Raw genomic sequence first — 15,681 nt, 5'->3', positions numbered from 1 at the left:
TGGATGGATGGATGGATGGATGGATGGATGGATGGATGGATGGATGGATGGATGGATTGACTACAACCGCTTTTGACCACATGCAGTACATCGTCAACCCTACTCACGATTACATGACAGCATATCAGAATATTTTCACTAGCACAGATATTTACGGACCTTCCTTACCTGACAACGGGTTTGTTATAGCAACTCATATTGTAAACATTCGCAATTCCCTTAATTATTTCCTTCTCTATTGTCTCTTTAATCCCCATAATAAACCAATTTAATCGTCTTCTCTTTTTTCTGTCTGCTGCATTTCTCTCTATTGTTGTTTTTTTCAGCTACTCTTGGTTTGCAGGGGGGAAGTGGCTTTAAAAGAGGGGATGTTGAAAACGGGCAAACACAACCACACTGTGCTTGACGCAACTGTTTTGCTCTAGAGTCCATACTCACCTCTTCCCCTGGAGGTTTCAGAAGCAAACATCTTATTAGGGCTGTGCTGGTGCCTGTTAGCTGACAGAGAGCAGGAGTTTCTTAAGGTGTAGCGACAGGTCTTGAGCAGACAAAAAATTCACAGCGACTTTAAAGTGCTGTGAAAAAGTATTTTCATACTTTTTTCTTTTCATTCTTTCTCATTTATGTTTTATTACATCAACCATATTTCAATAATTGATTTTCTTACATCACCTGTCTAGGTTGTACCCCTTGCGTCCCTGCTTGTGATAAGCTTGACGGAAAATGGATGGATGGATTTTCTTACAGTAATTATTTCTATTAAACCAGAACCTACTGGAATCAACATGTCCTTGAGAAGTTTTTGCACCATAATTCTGGTCGTTCGCCGTGGAGGAATTTTAGTCCACTCCTCTTTGCAGAATTGCTCCAATTATGCCTAATTAGAGGATCAACAAGATGAATTTCTGGAGTTTCCAGCCTTTATACTCAAAACCAGCTATACTTCTTAGGTACCAAATTTAGTTTGATGATCTTTGACACTGAAGTGTTACATGAAAGCAAAAACAAAGGAGGTAAAACAAGTTGCACATAACTTTATGATGGGAAATACATCAAAGGATTTTTTTTTTCCGATATTGATTTCAGTTAAGTAACTAAACATCCAAGCTGCTTCGTGGTCCCTTACTCAGAGTTTTCTCTGAGCAGCCCTTTGTTAGTATTAGTGTCAAAATTAAGTCATAGCATACCTTAATAATTAAAGGGTGGTCTTCATTTTCTGTATACTCAGTGGAAAGACAGTTCTGGCCGACCGAAGCAACTAAACACCTCAAGCCTCGCCCTTTGGCAGCTTTCAAGTCCCTATACTTGTCATTTTTTTACCTAACACTCACACAGCACACATAAACGCCTCACCATTACCCGCTCTGTTTTCCTTTTCGGACCAGAGACGGAGAAAGTAGAGGCGAAGAAAAGCAAAGCCGAAGACGTTAGCGGCGAGGAATAAAGCCCGCATTGTTGGCAGAGGAAGTCCCGGTGCCGATAATTAATCATCTCGAGTGTTTGTCTTTCCTGACGCAGCATCCTCTCCAAGAGCTGCCATAAGAGGGAAAACAAAAATATATGAGCCGTTGAAAGGAGGGAAATAAAGACGGTCATTAGACTCATTTCCCCTCTGCAATGGTTTCCACTGGTTGGATGATATTCTGGTGATTGGACTGAAGGTTTTTTCTGTGAGACGGCCGTCTGTGGCTGTTTGTTTGTATGTGTTCTAACTTAGTGGAGGTGATGACAAAACCTTTTTCTGCCTGTCACAGCTTTTCATGAGTCGTTTAATCCTAAGGAAGACATTTTTACTTCTGGAAGGGGCAAAAAAAAGCCTACAAACGAAATGTATGGATGCTATGAATTGCTTCAGAGCATCCCCACCACCGTAATTGGTTGGTTTCCCACCCCCTATACAGAACAGAGTGGGAGGAGGAGGGATGGACGCAGGAGGCAGTAGAAGGTCAAAGGTGAGGAACCGAAGCTGTAATGGGGTCGTACGTTGAGGCCGAAGGGGGGAGGAAATATCAGATAATATGAGATATAACGGTCTTCATGATATAAATGGTGAGTTGCGTGACTAGTCTTTGCTCAGCACGGCGACTGATGGAGCAAAGGGCTGTTCTGTTGGAGGGAGCAACATGCCCTGGACCTAACATCCACAAGAGAGACACACACGTCTCTAAACACGCTTCATGGCAGAACATGTGGCAGTTCAGTAAACCGAAATACTGAGAGCAGGTGTACAGTGTCTTACAAAATCATTCATACCTCTTAGACTTTATCACATTTGATCACATTACAACCACAAGCGTGGGATTGTGTGTGATAAATCGATGCAAAGCAGTGCATAACTGTGAAGTGGGAAGAAAAATGAAAAGAGAAGGAAAACATTTTTTTTACAAAGCATTGCATGTGTTTTGTGTTAAGCCCCCTGAGTCAACAGAACCTCAATCTGCTGTATTTAAAGCTGTAAGTCTTTAGGTGTATGTCTCTGCCAGCTTTGCACAGCTGACATTTTTTGCTTTTCTTTGATTTAAAATATCTCAAACCTATAAACATCAGTTTCCAAGTCTTCCCAGGGATTCTCAATTAGACTTATACCTTGGTGACTCTAAAGGCTGGTTTATGTTTGAGGCATCCAACTCTTCAACGTCTCTTCATGGAGCTGCTGCATGACCACATTTTTTCATGCAATGCAAACCTAACTATGTAGAGAGTTTCATCTGCAAAAGCATGGCGGATGAGTGACATCTTTTACTGGCGTGGATTCACAAATGTAGAAATTAGTCGACATCTTAAGATTGGTCTGTAAATAACAAAATGATCAACAGATAACAGTGAACAACTGTTATAGAGAAATTGATGTCATTCTTGAACGACAAAACTTGAATTGAAAATTATTAACCCTTTAAAGCCCGATCCAAGAATAAAACAAAACAGAAAATTACTTTTTTTTGGTTTGAAGTCCTTATTTGGCCTTTTAACAAAATATGTAAAAAGAAAAAACAGTAATACATTTTTGATACTAATAATTTATTACTATGCGATAAGTCAAGATTATTTTTTGTGTAGTCTTCTGCCCTCTGTTATCAGGTAAATCTGATTGTGTGCAATATGATTTTGAGCAAAGTTTTTACCATTAAATTATGCAAAAGGTGTCAGACGCAAAACATTTCAGAAACCGTATGTATCAAATATGATACGTTTGGCATTACAGGGTTAATTTACTTTTCGTTCTGCTTGTTGTGTGTTATGGTAGCGTTCGGTCTGTGGTTTTATAGATATTTATTCTTATTTAATATATTGGGATCACAAAATAGCTGAGGACAGGAAATAATTTAAACCTGTGTTTATTTTGACCTCTTTTTTTAAATATATATCACCTCTTTATTATCAATAACTGCACATTACAGAAGCTCATTCCCGGTAATGCTCAATTTTAAACGTATTTTTATAGTGGGTTGTTTCTACTATTATTATTCACTTATGTTCTGATTAATATTGACTTTTATTGTGAAGCATTTAATAAAATTGCTGCATGTCTAGATTTGCATTAAACTTCTTGTTTCTGTTGGAAGTGCTCAAAGAACCTTGTAAGGTTATAAAAATCCCAAAGCTTTTGTTGTCCCTTTGGATTGGCCCAATATACCCGCTGGATGTGCAAAGTGGCATTTATGCCATCCAAAAGGGAAACCAATATGTTTGATGAGTCTGCCTTATGTCTGAGAAATGCTCTGTCTCTCTTTTTCATCGTACATAACAGCGCCGGCGTGAGAGACTTTGTAAAGAGTAACATCGTTGTCTTTACTCTGACGTGAAAAATCTTTCCCTGCATGTTCAGTGTTGACTGAATGAAAAACAAAACAAATCAATGGTCTCATTGATCAGTCTCTTTGGCAGTGTTTTCAGCTGCTAATTGATGTTATTCCCCACTCACACTTGCTGATGCTTTTACTTGTTTTCTTTTTTCACAGTGAGTCAAGACAAGCCCTCCAGGAAACACATCACCAGCACAGCATCCTCTAACCCTGAACCCAGGAAAGATAGCCTTCCTCTGGGCACCAGCATCAATGAGAGCAGCCTCCTGCTGGAAGTAAGAAACCAGATGACCTGCGTGTTCGTGTGTGTGTGTCCTGTGTGAGTGACGTCTGCTTCTGATCACTTAAACAGAAAGTGTTTTTTCGGCACACAAACAACGCCGTTTGGTCCGTTTCAACAAATAAAACCTTCTGTCACATCGTGCCGTTGCACTTTCCTTCCCCTGTGGATGGCACCGTCAGTGAACCGCCCTGTAGTTTGCACACGCGCCTGTAAGAAGATTTGTCTGAGCGAGTTGCCCTCCAGCGCGACCTCCCTCATGGATCTGTGGTGTTGCGTGACATACGGGCGAGAGGACTGCGTCGGAGCTGACGGAGGGCTGTGGGAACTCTCACGGGCAGCCGCTGAGATGCGTGCGAGTCAACGTGAGCCGATCTCTGCCCAAATACATGAGCTCAAGTGTGAAAGTGGCAGAAGAGAGTGAGAAGAAGTCAAAACAAATGCTAAAACACTTTTTACTCACTTGACCTAAGACCCTTAATAAGATCTGGATGCAGCAGGACATCCAAACTTTAATGCAAACCCACACCCGTGAGGACATACAGACAGACAGACAGATAACACACTGCATGGGTTATTTAAACAGACCCAGAGCACACTGCAAGGGAACTACGCATGCAGATCATAATTACACTCTCCATGACCCGTTGGCTCCCAGGGAGGCTACAAATTATGACATTGGTCCTTTTCCAGGATTCAGAGGCGATCCACTGATGCTGTTAATGTGTTAAGTCCCCCAGTTGAACAGTCAACAAAGGAGCAGTTTGAGTGTAGTGATGTTTCATCTACTGTGCGTGACTTCGGGTGTTAATGACTGTGAGCGTTTTTTTAATGTTTTTTTATGCAAAATAATCCAAACAGAGACATCAGACTAATTGTCGTTAGGCTAGTTTATCAAGACTCAAGAAAAAGGGGTTCTTTATTCATCAATTAGATAAAAAAATCAAGAAACTTTTGGTAAAATCCGGTGCAATTATGTGCCTGTAGATGTCATCTGATTGGTTAACAGTGTCCATCTGTGTTATGTCGTAAAAACGGCAGCTCTTCTGTGAAGGCCTAAGAGGTTTGTTCGGGAAAAATAATAAGCTAGAAGCATTATGAAGGCCAAGGAATATGACCAACAAGTCAGGGAGAAAGTTGAGGAGATATTTAAAGCGGGATTTACAACATTATCTTATGCTCTGACACCTCTCAGAGCTCTGTTTATCAGTTAACAAGGGAAAGAGTGTGGTCAAATTGTAAACAACCTCAAAGAGGCTGATAAATTTGCAGGAGTTGACAGAGGATGATAGAGCAAAAAAATCAAAATCTTGTAAAGTCATTTTTTTCTTAAAATAAGTGCATTTGTTCTTGAATTGAGGAGATAAAAGAGACATTTTGCCAATGGAACAAGATAATTTACACTTAAAATAAGAAAACACAATTGCATTGTCTAATTTAAAGAGACTATTATCTAATTATCTTATTTTAAGAGTAAAAATACTGATTCCATTGGCAATCTATCTCATTTACCTACTTAAATTAAGGGTAAATACACTTAATTTAAGACATTTTTACTTATTTCTAGATCGTTTTTCAAGTGCACAAAGCTGGACTTTATAGAAGAGAGGGAAAAAGAGAGTCATTGTTGAACAAAAGCCATAAAAAGCCCTATTTGCAGTTTGATACTCCACATGTGCGGGAAATATAGCACTGCACATTACTGTGAACACAGCATCTGTATGGTGAAGGTCGACGTTGGTGGGAAGCCAGATGGAGCTAAATCCGGAGTAGAAAGGAAACTTGTTAAGGACAGATATAGAGCTGAGATCCAGAAAGAGGTTTATGCACCAGCAGGACAACATACCTGTACACCCAGCCATAGATCAGAGCATTTTCACCTGAACGGCCCAATCAGGGTTCAGACAGAAATCCAGTTCCGAATCTGTGACAGGATTTAAAGACTGATCATCATAGTCTCTTTATCCAGTCTGACTGAGCTGGAACTGTTTCTTGTTGCACAAAAACGTCTTAAGATGTAAGCTAAAGCTTTCAGCTTCCCAAGAGGGTTGTTTGTAGCTGCAGAGATTTTGTGCCGCTGGTCAGATGCAGGTGTTTCCATTACCTAAAGGCTTTAGTATGCAGGGAAATGATGAGAAAAGCATGAAAACAGCAACCTGCATAGAGCTTCCATTTAGTTTTTTTTCTTGCATTTCTGTATTATTTTCTGTGTGTTTAAAGTTGGGGCGGCTCTACAAAGGTTTGAGATAAATACATGGAAAACATTCAGTTTTTTTTTTTTGCTGTTTCAAATGTGCTTCCATATTCCTCCATAGCTAATGAACATCTCTATAATGTGTTTGAACATTTGCACAAAAAAAAGCACAGTACTCATCTGTAATAATTTGCCGTTGGTATCCTTTTGAAACACTAATTAAAGCAATCAGTAAAAAAAACAGCTTTTGCTTACTTTGCCTGAATATTTTCTTCTCGGTTTAAGATCTGAGGTCTTTTTTTTTTGTTCCAGGAGAAGAAAATTGCCAAAGTCCTTCAAGGTTTTATTGTAGCATTTATTGCAGTGTTTTAGTCACTTGGAGAAAGCGTGGGAAAAAAGAAAAAACAAAGTGCGGCACTGACTAAATAAACTTGCGTGCAACTGACATAAAAAGCTGACCTCTTCTTGGACTTGTAGGACTTAATGAAAACAACATGACATTCCTCTATATTTAGTATATTTTCATTTCTATTGTTTGAGGACACAAAACAAACACAGAGATGAGGATAGACAAATAATGTGTGGCTCTGATCCTTTTACAGGTTATTCTTCATTTTTGAAACTAATGCCAGAAATGTTTGGATTTCTGTTGCATATTGAATAAAAAATATATATATATATCTGTTTTCATTTAGATGTTTTACTTTAGGCATAAGCATTCTCTTTCTGGACCATATTATAACTCGAAATCCTTGCTTAGGAATCTTTAAAAGAAAATGAATAAAATGAGCTGCATTGCTATAAATTTATTCCCCAAATTGTTCACATTTATCTGTTAAGAGTTGCTGGCAGAGAAATCAGTCGATGCCTGTGAGTTCATGTGTGTGTTTGGGTCAGCGGGAGGACATGTGCCAGCAGTTGAACTTGTCAAACATCATCTGCATCAAGGCGACTGAGCACCTATCTCCCATCCTCCTCCCCCGCTTCTCTCATCATGCTCATCCTGCTTATATAGATGGTTTAAAAAGAAGAAAAAAAAAGATATTATATCATAGTTGAGATATTTTTCTAGGTTGTGATTTTACAGTTTGTCTCGAGTACATCTGCGTGCTTCTACATTAAAAGAGACTTATCAGTTCACTGAGTTTACAGGGTGGGTTGGATGATGGAGCGTGTGCAGTGGCTGCCTAATAATATCTCCCATGGATGGTTATCAGATCACTGTTAGGTGTTTGTGAAAGGGGGGGTGGTGGGTGGGAGTGTGAGTTAAGTTACCATGGGGATGAACATCATGTAACCCCCCGTCACACACACACACACACTCACAGATCGGAAAAATCCTGCATATTCTCGCTGTAAAACAGAGGTGACAGAGTCTGGCAGCAGCAGTCACGCAAGTCAGCTAGCCCTGGTGCTGTCACGCTATCCCAGCCATGTGCACGCACAAACAGTGGACCTCTTCCACATGTCCTTCCTGTTACTTTTTTCTTCCTCTTCTGTTTAGGTTTTCATACCTTTGCTCGCCTCTCCATTTGCCCGTCTCTGCCTATCTGACCGAAGCTACCTTTTTTTTTCATATGCAGCGTTCCTTTTTGATCTAGTGAAACAAAGAGGGATGCACAATTAAATTCTGCATGTTTTACAGTATAATACTCAGTTTGTATTCTAATCACATTACTTGTTTTATAAATACATCTAAATGTTACTAAACATTTTTCTGATTTCTTTTGTTATTTTTTCTAAAGCAACAACTAGCTTAAGAAATAACATTGACTTATTTAGTATGGAGGTCCAAAAGGGCCAAAACTCTAATTTATTTAGATACAAATAAATGAGCAGCATAAAATAAACATATCAAGAAAATGAAAAAGTTAATAATTCTTTATGTGTGTTTCTGTGGACTCAAATTGGAGGTTAATCAGTGTGTGTCAACCTTATATTATAGAATGAATAGTCGTTTTAGCATGTTTGATTATGATGTCAAATAAATTTTTTGTTATAAAAAAATATTTGCTCATAATTTATTATGGATAGGTTTGACAGATTTCCTGCCAAAGTTTGTTATGTTCTTTTATTACATTTGTTACTTTTGGAAGCACAAGATTTGTACTCTTTTATACTGTATTTTGAAAAAAGAACTTCATTAATGTTATAAGGAATTTAATGTACATTTGATGTCCAGCTTTAAATAAGTAGTTTTACACCTTTAGGCTACATATTCAATCATTAACCTGTTATTTTCATTTTGGAGGTGAACTAAAAGTAAATATAGATAACAAAAAAGCTGAATGTAAATAGCTGAGAGATTATTTGTGTTTTTCTTGTGTTTATTTATGGTATTAGGTGTCCTAAATGTTAATCCACATCTATTTCTCTTTGTGTGTGTATAGTCTTTAACAGGCTTTGCTTTGGTGGTGAGCAGTGATGGGATGGTTTTTTATGCTTCCTCCACCATCGTGGACTATCTTGGATTCCATCAGGTGAGCTGTTTTATTCATATATATATATATATATATATATAATATGTATATATAAAAGGTATAAATAAATATCCATATCAACTCAAATTCAGTCAAAGTCAGATTTACACAAATCCAAAGTCATAATATTGAAACTAAAAAGGTTTAAGGTGCTTCAGGTGTTCAGCTTTAATAATGCAGATAACTATAACTGACGTGCAACGGTGTGTTTTAGGGAAATATGGAAAACAACAATACAACAAAAAAGATAAAGGACAGTTTCTTTTGCAAAAACACAGAATAGACAAAAAAAACAATGCCGTCCTGATGTTACGGTTTTTATCATCAGTACATCCCACCCTATTAGGAATAACAAAATAATACGTTTATAATACGTTATTAATAGGTTTTCTAACAATCTGTTTTTACTGTGAAAAGAACTGACTTATTGTTTTTGATTAGACCAATTGGAGGAACCGCACAGCAGCGAAACACCGTCAAAATTATCAACACAGATATTATGCTTGGAGAAAATATTTTTAGCAAAAAATAGTCCAAGGTTCCCCAGTGTGTGAATAAAAACCTCTTGTAGCTGTTTACCACAAAATAAATCATACAGAATTTTCTTTCAATGTGTTTGTTTGGATTGGACATACTTAATGGTATTCATATTTTTGTAGCTTGCCTTTATGGATTTATTTTCCTTGTATTTGAGATCATGCAAGAAATTGGGTAAAAATTGGGCATGCTACCAGAATGTAGACTAGGTAAGATCTGGTACATGTTCCATCTCACTGTTAGCCTGTTGGATCCCATTCACCCCTTAATTCTCCGTGGAATAACCCTAACAAGGTTTTGGAAAGTTTCCCAGAAATTCTGATCCATACTGGCAGGAGTGCATACCATAGTTGCTGCAGATTTTTTAGGCTGCACATCCGTGATGCAAATCTCCTGTTCCGCTACATCCCCCCAGCTGCCTTTTATACTTAGATCTGGTGACTGTTGAGGCCACAGCTGTTCCTGCAATCCCAGCAGATCTGCATTTTCCAAAAAACTCGGCATTGTGGTACCATCAACCATGTAAATGTTCGATTAGAGACTTGCCTCAAGAAGCAGTAGAAGAGCTGTACCTTATAAAGTGGAAATGAATGTATTTGTTCACACTGTTGTGTTACGCCTGCGTGTTGGCGGATCATTGTGACTAGTACACAGATTGAAGCCAGGAAGTTACATCTGATGTGCTTCAGAGGTTCGACGACCTCTTTTTCACCCTGGCATACACTGTTTGGATGTCTCCTTGGGCTTAACCCACCAACAGTTTAACATTCTCCCTTTGCAGTGGCTGTACCCCAGCATCCATTATAAATGATATCAACACAGGCTGTCCTGTCCCGGGATGCTCACATCACCATCTTACTTTAAAACCATGAATAAAGTGCTTTTCAATGTTGTAATCTTTTTTTTTCCTCATCCCTTGTCAAACACTCTCTCACACACACTCTAACAGTTTGCTTTCATGCTGGGATAGAAATCCTGTTACAGTGATCTCTGCTGGTTTCAGAGTTGCAGGCAGTAATTTAGAGCCATTAAATCAACATGTAAACCACTGTGGTGTGAAACACCCTGCCTTACTATATGTATCTGTGTTTGTGTATTTTTGCAAGAGTTCAAAAAGACCATTAGAGGGAATTAATGTTAAGAAGCAGATATTTGAATCTATTTGCGCCACTTAGGTCAAAAAGGATTTAGAATTGTCTGCTTCAGTAACAGACTGCTGCACCCTAAATGCACCAGAGAGCGTTATCACAGGTCCTTCCTCCCAGCAGCTGGAAGACTCTATAACCATCATTGTTCCCAACATCCTCAATAAGTTGTTACATTCATGCTGATTTTGCACAGTTTCTACCTTAGTCAGTTAAATAACATGCTGCTGTCATTGTGCACATCTCTAATGTTGCTACTATTTTCAAATATCAGTTGCTATAAAAAACTCCATAGCTCCATATTGGTTATTTTATCCTCCAGGTGCACAGTCTTTATTGTTAAAACACTTTAAATGAAAGTATTTTATAGTTTATCTTATAATTCTTGACTATTATGGTATGCTTATACATTTTTCTTAGGTCAACATTTGTGTGACCATTTCTTTTTGTAATGTTTTTGCTGCTGTAAACGCACCCATCGTGGGACAGTAAAGGGATTTTCTATTCTATTCTATTCTATTTAATGCTGATTTTTTAAAACACCTGTTATATATCATGGTCAGTGAGGATTCTAATCTTAAGTGGGATGCCTTATTTAGTGTGTCAGCACACCTCTGCAAGTTAAATCACTATCATAAAACTCTGCTACAGGCGTAACCATTGTGGTATTACAACAATAATAAATAGATTTGCCTCCATACTTAAATGTGAATATTACTGAATAGTAATATCCATTTGTTGGCCAACATGAATAAACACATAAACACGTGAAAATTGTTGGTTAACATAAAAAAAAAAAAAAATATATATATATATATATATATATATATATATATATATATATATATATATATATATTTCAAGCCCAGCAAAAATAGTAATAACAGTAATAGTAATAATATTAAAAGTAATAACTGCGTTTAGTTAATCAAATAGCCATTTGCCATAAAATGTTTATTATATGCGGATTAAACAAATTGAAGCTGTGCATTTCCCTCTGTTATGTGTCATGGTGTTCCATACTCCGCGTCGTGCATTAAAACCGTGTAATGCACAGCTCCACATAGTTTAATTCTTACATATTTATCCTTTATCATATAAATTACCCACTAACTTGCATATAAAAAACACTATAAGGCAAACAAGGTAAACTCGTGAGTGGAAAGGTGATCTGCAGGGTTTGCAAGGTCCACCTGTGCTTTATACCTGAGTAAAACTGCATTACAGCATACCACCAGTGTGAGAGATGTGGTACCTGCTGTATATTAAACAAAAAATAGTAAGTTAATAAAAAAAAACGTAATAAATAAAAAAGTTAATAAGCTAAATTTAAGTAAAAAAAGTTCCTGTATCAGTATAAATGGTCTGAGTATTTATTATGTTTAAAGAAAGGTGTTTTTCTTTCTGTAAATGCTTTTCATTCATTTCTTTTAAGCACACTCTTTGGATTTTTAAATTAATTTTTTTACCATAATAGGGCAAGTGACTTTTTCTTGGCAAGTGATGCTTTGCGATGAAAATACATACATTTTAAATTTTAAAAAAGCAATACGTCTTTTTCTATCCTCCAATAACACTCAACTTGAAATTTTGAATTTTTTTTTAAGTATTTCATTGCGTGCTCTATAAAGGGCTAATGCTCTTATAAATTATGTTAATCAAGCATTGGCCATTTCCTTCTGTCTTACTGTGTATTCGGTTATATAAGATGCCAGAAAAGTGTCTTAATTTTTTCTGATTGATTCTGATTCAGCCATAACTTCATTAGTTAAGAAGAGATGATAATATATAATGATATATATTGAAAGCACTGGAGAACAAACAAAGCTGTTTTTTATTCCACATTACATTTAAATCTATGTGATGCAATCGAAATAATGACAAATGCTATTGCTAACATTACTATAACTGTTTCTATATCTTTTATTATGGCAACAGCCAGAGGGATGGCTGAAGCTTGTGTTTTAGATATAAACAATTAGATCATGTTGTAGGTTTTTGGTTAAAATTATCTTTAAGCTATGAAAACCTCATACTGACTAATGGCTAAAGCACACATGCGGCCATGCAAAGAAATAAACATTAGAATACTAATTAAATAGTCAAACCGCATCATGTACAAGTGGGTTTTTGTTGTTATTCCAGAGTGCGGTCTTGATAGTGTGACAGATACTAACCTACCGTCGTTACTCCACACAATTATAAAAATGCAAAATGTGTCAACAGAAAGAGACAAGGTATTGACACGACAGGGCATGTCCGTGAGCCATAGCATCACAGCATGCAAACCACATTCATGGGTAATTTTGGTGATCAAAAGGTTCTACTTCCCACATTAATTGCTTGCAAATAAGAGCCACCCCAAACACACGCACACATGATTTGCCTTGACAAGGCCCCAAACAAACACTTTGCACCAGCCTGAGCCCTCAACTATAGTGAGAGGACACTTATTAATATACCACAGAAAAAAAAATAAAAAAAAAATAAGTGGCACCACAACAAAAGCCCCAGAAAGGAGCAGAAAACATTTACAGCTCTTTGATCCCATTTCTCGCTGGAGCAGTTAGCCTTTGAAGGTCAGCTAAACCATCACTTACTCTCCAGTTTTGTTTTTTCTTTCGTTACCCCCTCTGCATATTTCTTTACGAGGCACAAAAACAATAGTCACTCGATCCGTTTGTGTGCCCGAACGCCAGTAGGGAACCGCAGTCTTCAGCACCAAGTGTTTTGCGAAGACGGTGGGAACAGATTGTGTTTTCAGAGGCAGGCGATCAAAAACCCTCGCGTGCCACCGCCGTGGAAATTCTGGAGCCAGGGCGGGGGTCGAGGGAAGAGGAGAAGGCTGAACGTTACAGGGAGGAATCTGTTAGGGAATGACAGAAAGCAAAAGTTATTGCTGGAAAAGAGAGAGGAAAAGCCTGCTGGAGGTGGGATGGAACCTGATTCAGTCTGTGTGAGAGTCGATGTGGATGGGGTGGGGGGGGTGGCTGAGCCGGGCTGCTGCTCAGGAGCCGGTGTCACGCAATGTTTGACAAACACAGCTGCCCGCACTGCCCATGCAGCTGCTCTTCGGGTGTTACTGCGCTGAGTAATTCCTCCTGCTTTTGTGTGTGAGTTTGAAGGGATGTACATTGATCCAGCATAACATTATGACCACCTGTCCTTATACTTCGACCTGTTCAGACATTGCCTCAGTAAGAGCTCTGAAGGTCTAAGTGTCATGATGGGTTTTAAGGATCTGACCCACATGCAGAGACACGCTCAGGAGCCAAGGTTAAAAGTTAACAGGTTTATTATGGATAGCAAAAACATAGACTGGGAGATATACAGCTGGGTAACACTGTTGGACCACAGCGGACTGGTGAACCGGAACCGGAAACACTGAAGAGGAGATCACAATAATCAGTTCAGGAGTGGCACTCACATTTATGGGGCTCTTGGTTATTCTTTGGATATAGTTTCTGGGGTTTTAACCAGAGATGAAAGAACTCGGAGGACAGTCAGACTAACGTTGGATCCAAAGGAGTATTGGAGCGGACTGTCACCGTGTTTTCCTGAAGGACTTGAACGGATCATGTGGCGGTTTCCCCTTTCTCAGTGTGACTCAGTTTTTCCTTCCAGGGGAGTAGAAGATCCAGGCTTGTCAAGTGAATCAGGAAGGCTTCCTGCCGGAGAACAAAAGACTCAGAGAGACAAGGTTAAGGTTAGACTCAGCTAATCTCAGTTTGGCTAGAGTACCCAGTACTGGCAAAGACTCCGGCGTTGAGGTAGCGACAGCCCGCTGCTCAAGTACTCCTCCTGTAATGACCCAACGAGCCGCAGGTGTGCAGAGAGGCCCAACGAGGGCAGGGCACCGCCTGGTGGTGGAGAGAGGAAAACACAAAAAACAGCCCACACAAACTGGAATCCTAACACTAAGTATTTATCTCTTTCTTTTTTGGATCAACACATGTCTTATATGTCTCTCAATCAAATGAAAGGTCGGAATGGATTTAACCTTTCAGTATGATTCACAGTGAACAATAGCAGCTGCCACACAATCTGACGGTATACATAAAACGAATCCACCAGATCAGACAATGTTCATCTAATCTGAGAAGCATATCTTGCTTTGCTAATCCGATATATATAATGTAATGCTGAATGTAAAGAGGTTTTCTTGCATCTATAGCACTGTATAAATAGAACTTGTATAAATAATAAGGATAATCAACTTTATTGGTCAATGCAAATAGACAACAATATTTGTCTTTTGCGTTAAACCCATCCCTTAGGGAGTAGTGGGCGGCTTGCAGCGCCGGGGAAGCAATCATGGGACTAAAGGTCTTGCTAAAGGGAGGCAGAGTGGCAGCGTAGTCTGTCGTCTTCAAGGATAACCCTTTAATTTAGCAAAACTAAAATAAATGTGATGAAAGGTAGACTGAAGGGAGATCTAGTGGTTCTAGTCTATTGATTGCCGATACAAGAATTGATCCTTTTCTTTAAAATCACTGGTTTCTTGAGGATCCCATGTTTCAGTGAAAACCTCTCATCCTTCCCTCCATCTAACCAAAGTTTGCCCCTACAGACTGATGTGATGCACCAAAACGTCTTTGACTACATCCACATAGACGACCGTCAGGAGTTCAGACGCCAGCTCCACTGGGCCATGTGCCCCCCACAGGGCACCTCTGGGCAGCAGGATAACCAATTAGCTTCAGGATCAAGTGCGTACAGTTAACAAGGTGGTTTTTCTATTTACAATTTTTTCTATCATATTCATAATCATTCACTCTTTTATTACAGGTGAAGACTTTGTTGTGAGCAGCATGTTTAACTCTCCAGAGGCAGGGGAAATTTCTCCCGAGCTCTCCTGCTTTCTTAACAGATGTTTCATGGCCAGAGTTCGGTGTCTCTTGGACAGCACCTCTGGATTTTTGGTGAGTCAATCACTAAATGGACCAAATGGAAACAAATTAATGAAGGAAGACAGGTACAGATTCCCATTAGTTATTGCCTCCAAGACTTTTTAATTTACAACAATCTTCCGTCATTGTTAAGTTTCTGGTGAACATTAATGACGAAGATTTTCGATAAAATGCCCATTTCTCAATCTGATGGTAAAATGCTTCAGAATTTCCCTTTATAATTTACACTGTAAAATCTCTGGACATTTTTGTTGTGAAAAAAATTAAAACGCTCAAGCTAAACCCAGATCGTGGATTAGGTCTCATCACCAGTGAGCCTACATACTCATCAA

General features: G+C 38.6%; 1 protein-coding gene across 1 annotated transcript in view; it reads left to right on the top strand.

The window, feature by feature from the left end:
• Window positions 1-15,681, top strand: part of ahrr (aryl-hydrocarbon receptor repressor) — an 85,265-nt gene that overhangs the window by 60,160 nt on the left and 9,424 nt on the right. The window contains exons 4-7 of the mRNA XM_015374958.1: window positions 3,960-4,078; window positions 8,668-8,757; window positions 15,010-15,148; window positions 15,228-15,361. Coding sequence (XP_015230444.1) covers window positions 3,960-4,078; window positions 8,668-8,757; window positions 15,010-15,148; window positions 15,228-15,361 — 482 coding nt within the window. The remainder of the gene's footprint in view (window positions 1-3,959; window positions 4,079-8,667; window positions 8,758-15,009; window positions 15,149-15,227; window positions 15,362-15,681) is intronic.

The sequence above is a fragment of the Cyprinodon variegatus genome, unplaced genomic scaffold, assembly GCF_000732505.1.
Source record: "Cyprinodon variegatus isolate N-32 unplaced genomic scaffold, C_variegatus-1.0 Scaffold111, whole genome shotgun sequence".
Taxonomy (NCBI): Eukaryota; Metazoa; Chordata; class Actinopteri; order Cyprinodontiformes; family Cyprinodontidae; genus Cyprinodon; species Cyprinodon variegatus.
Note: the sequence above shows the minus strand (reverse complement) of the source record. Positions and strands in the feature narration are given on the sequence as shown.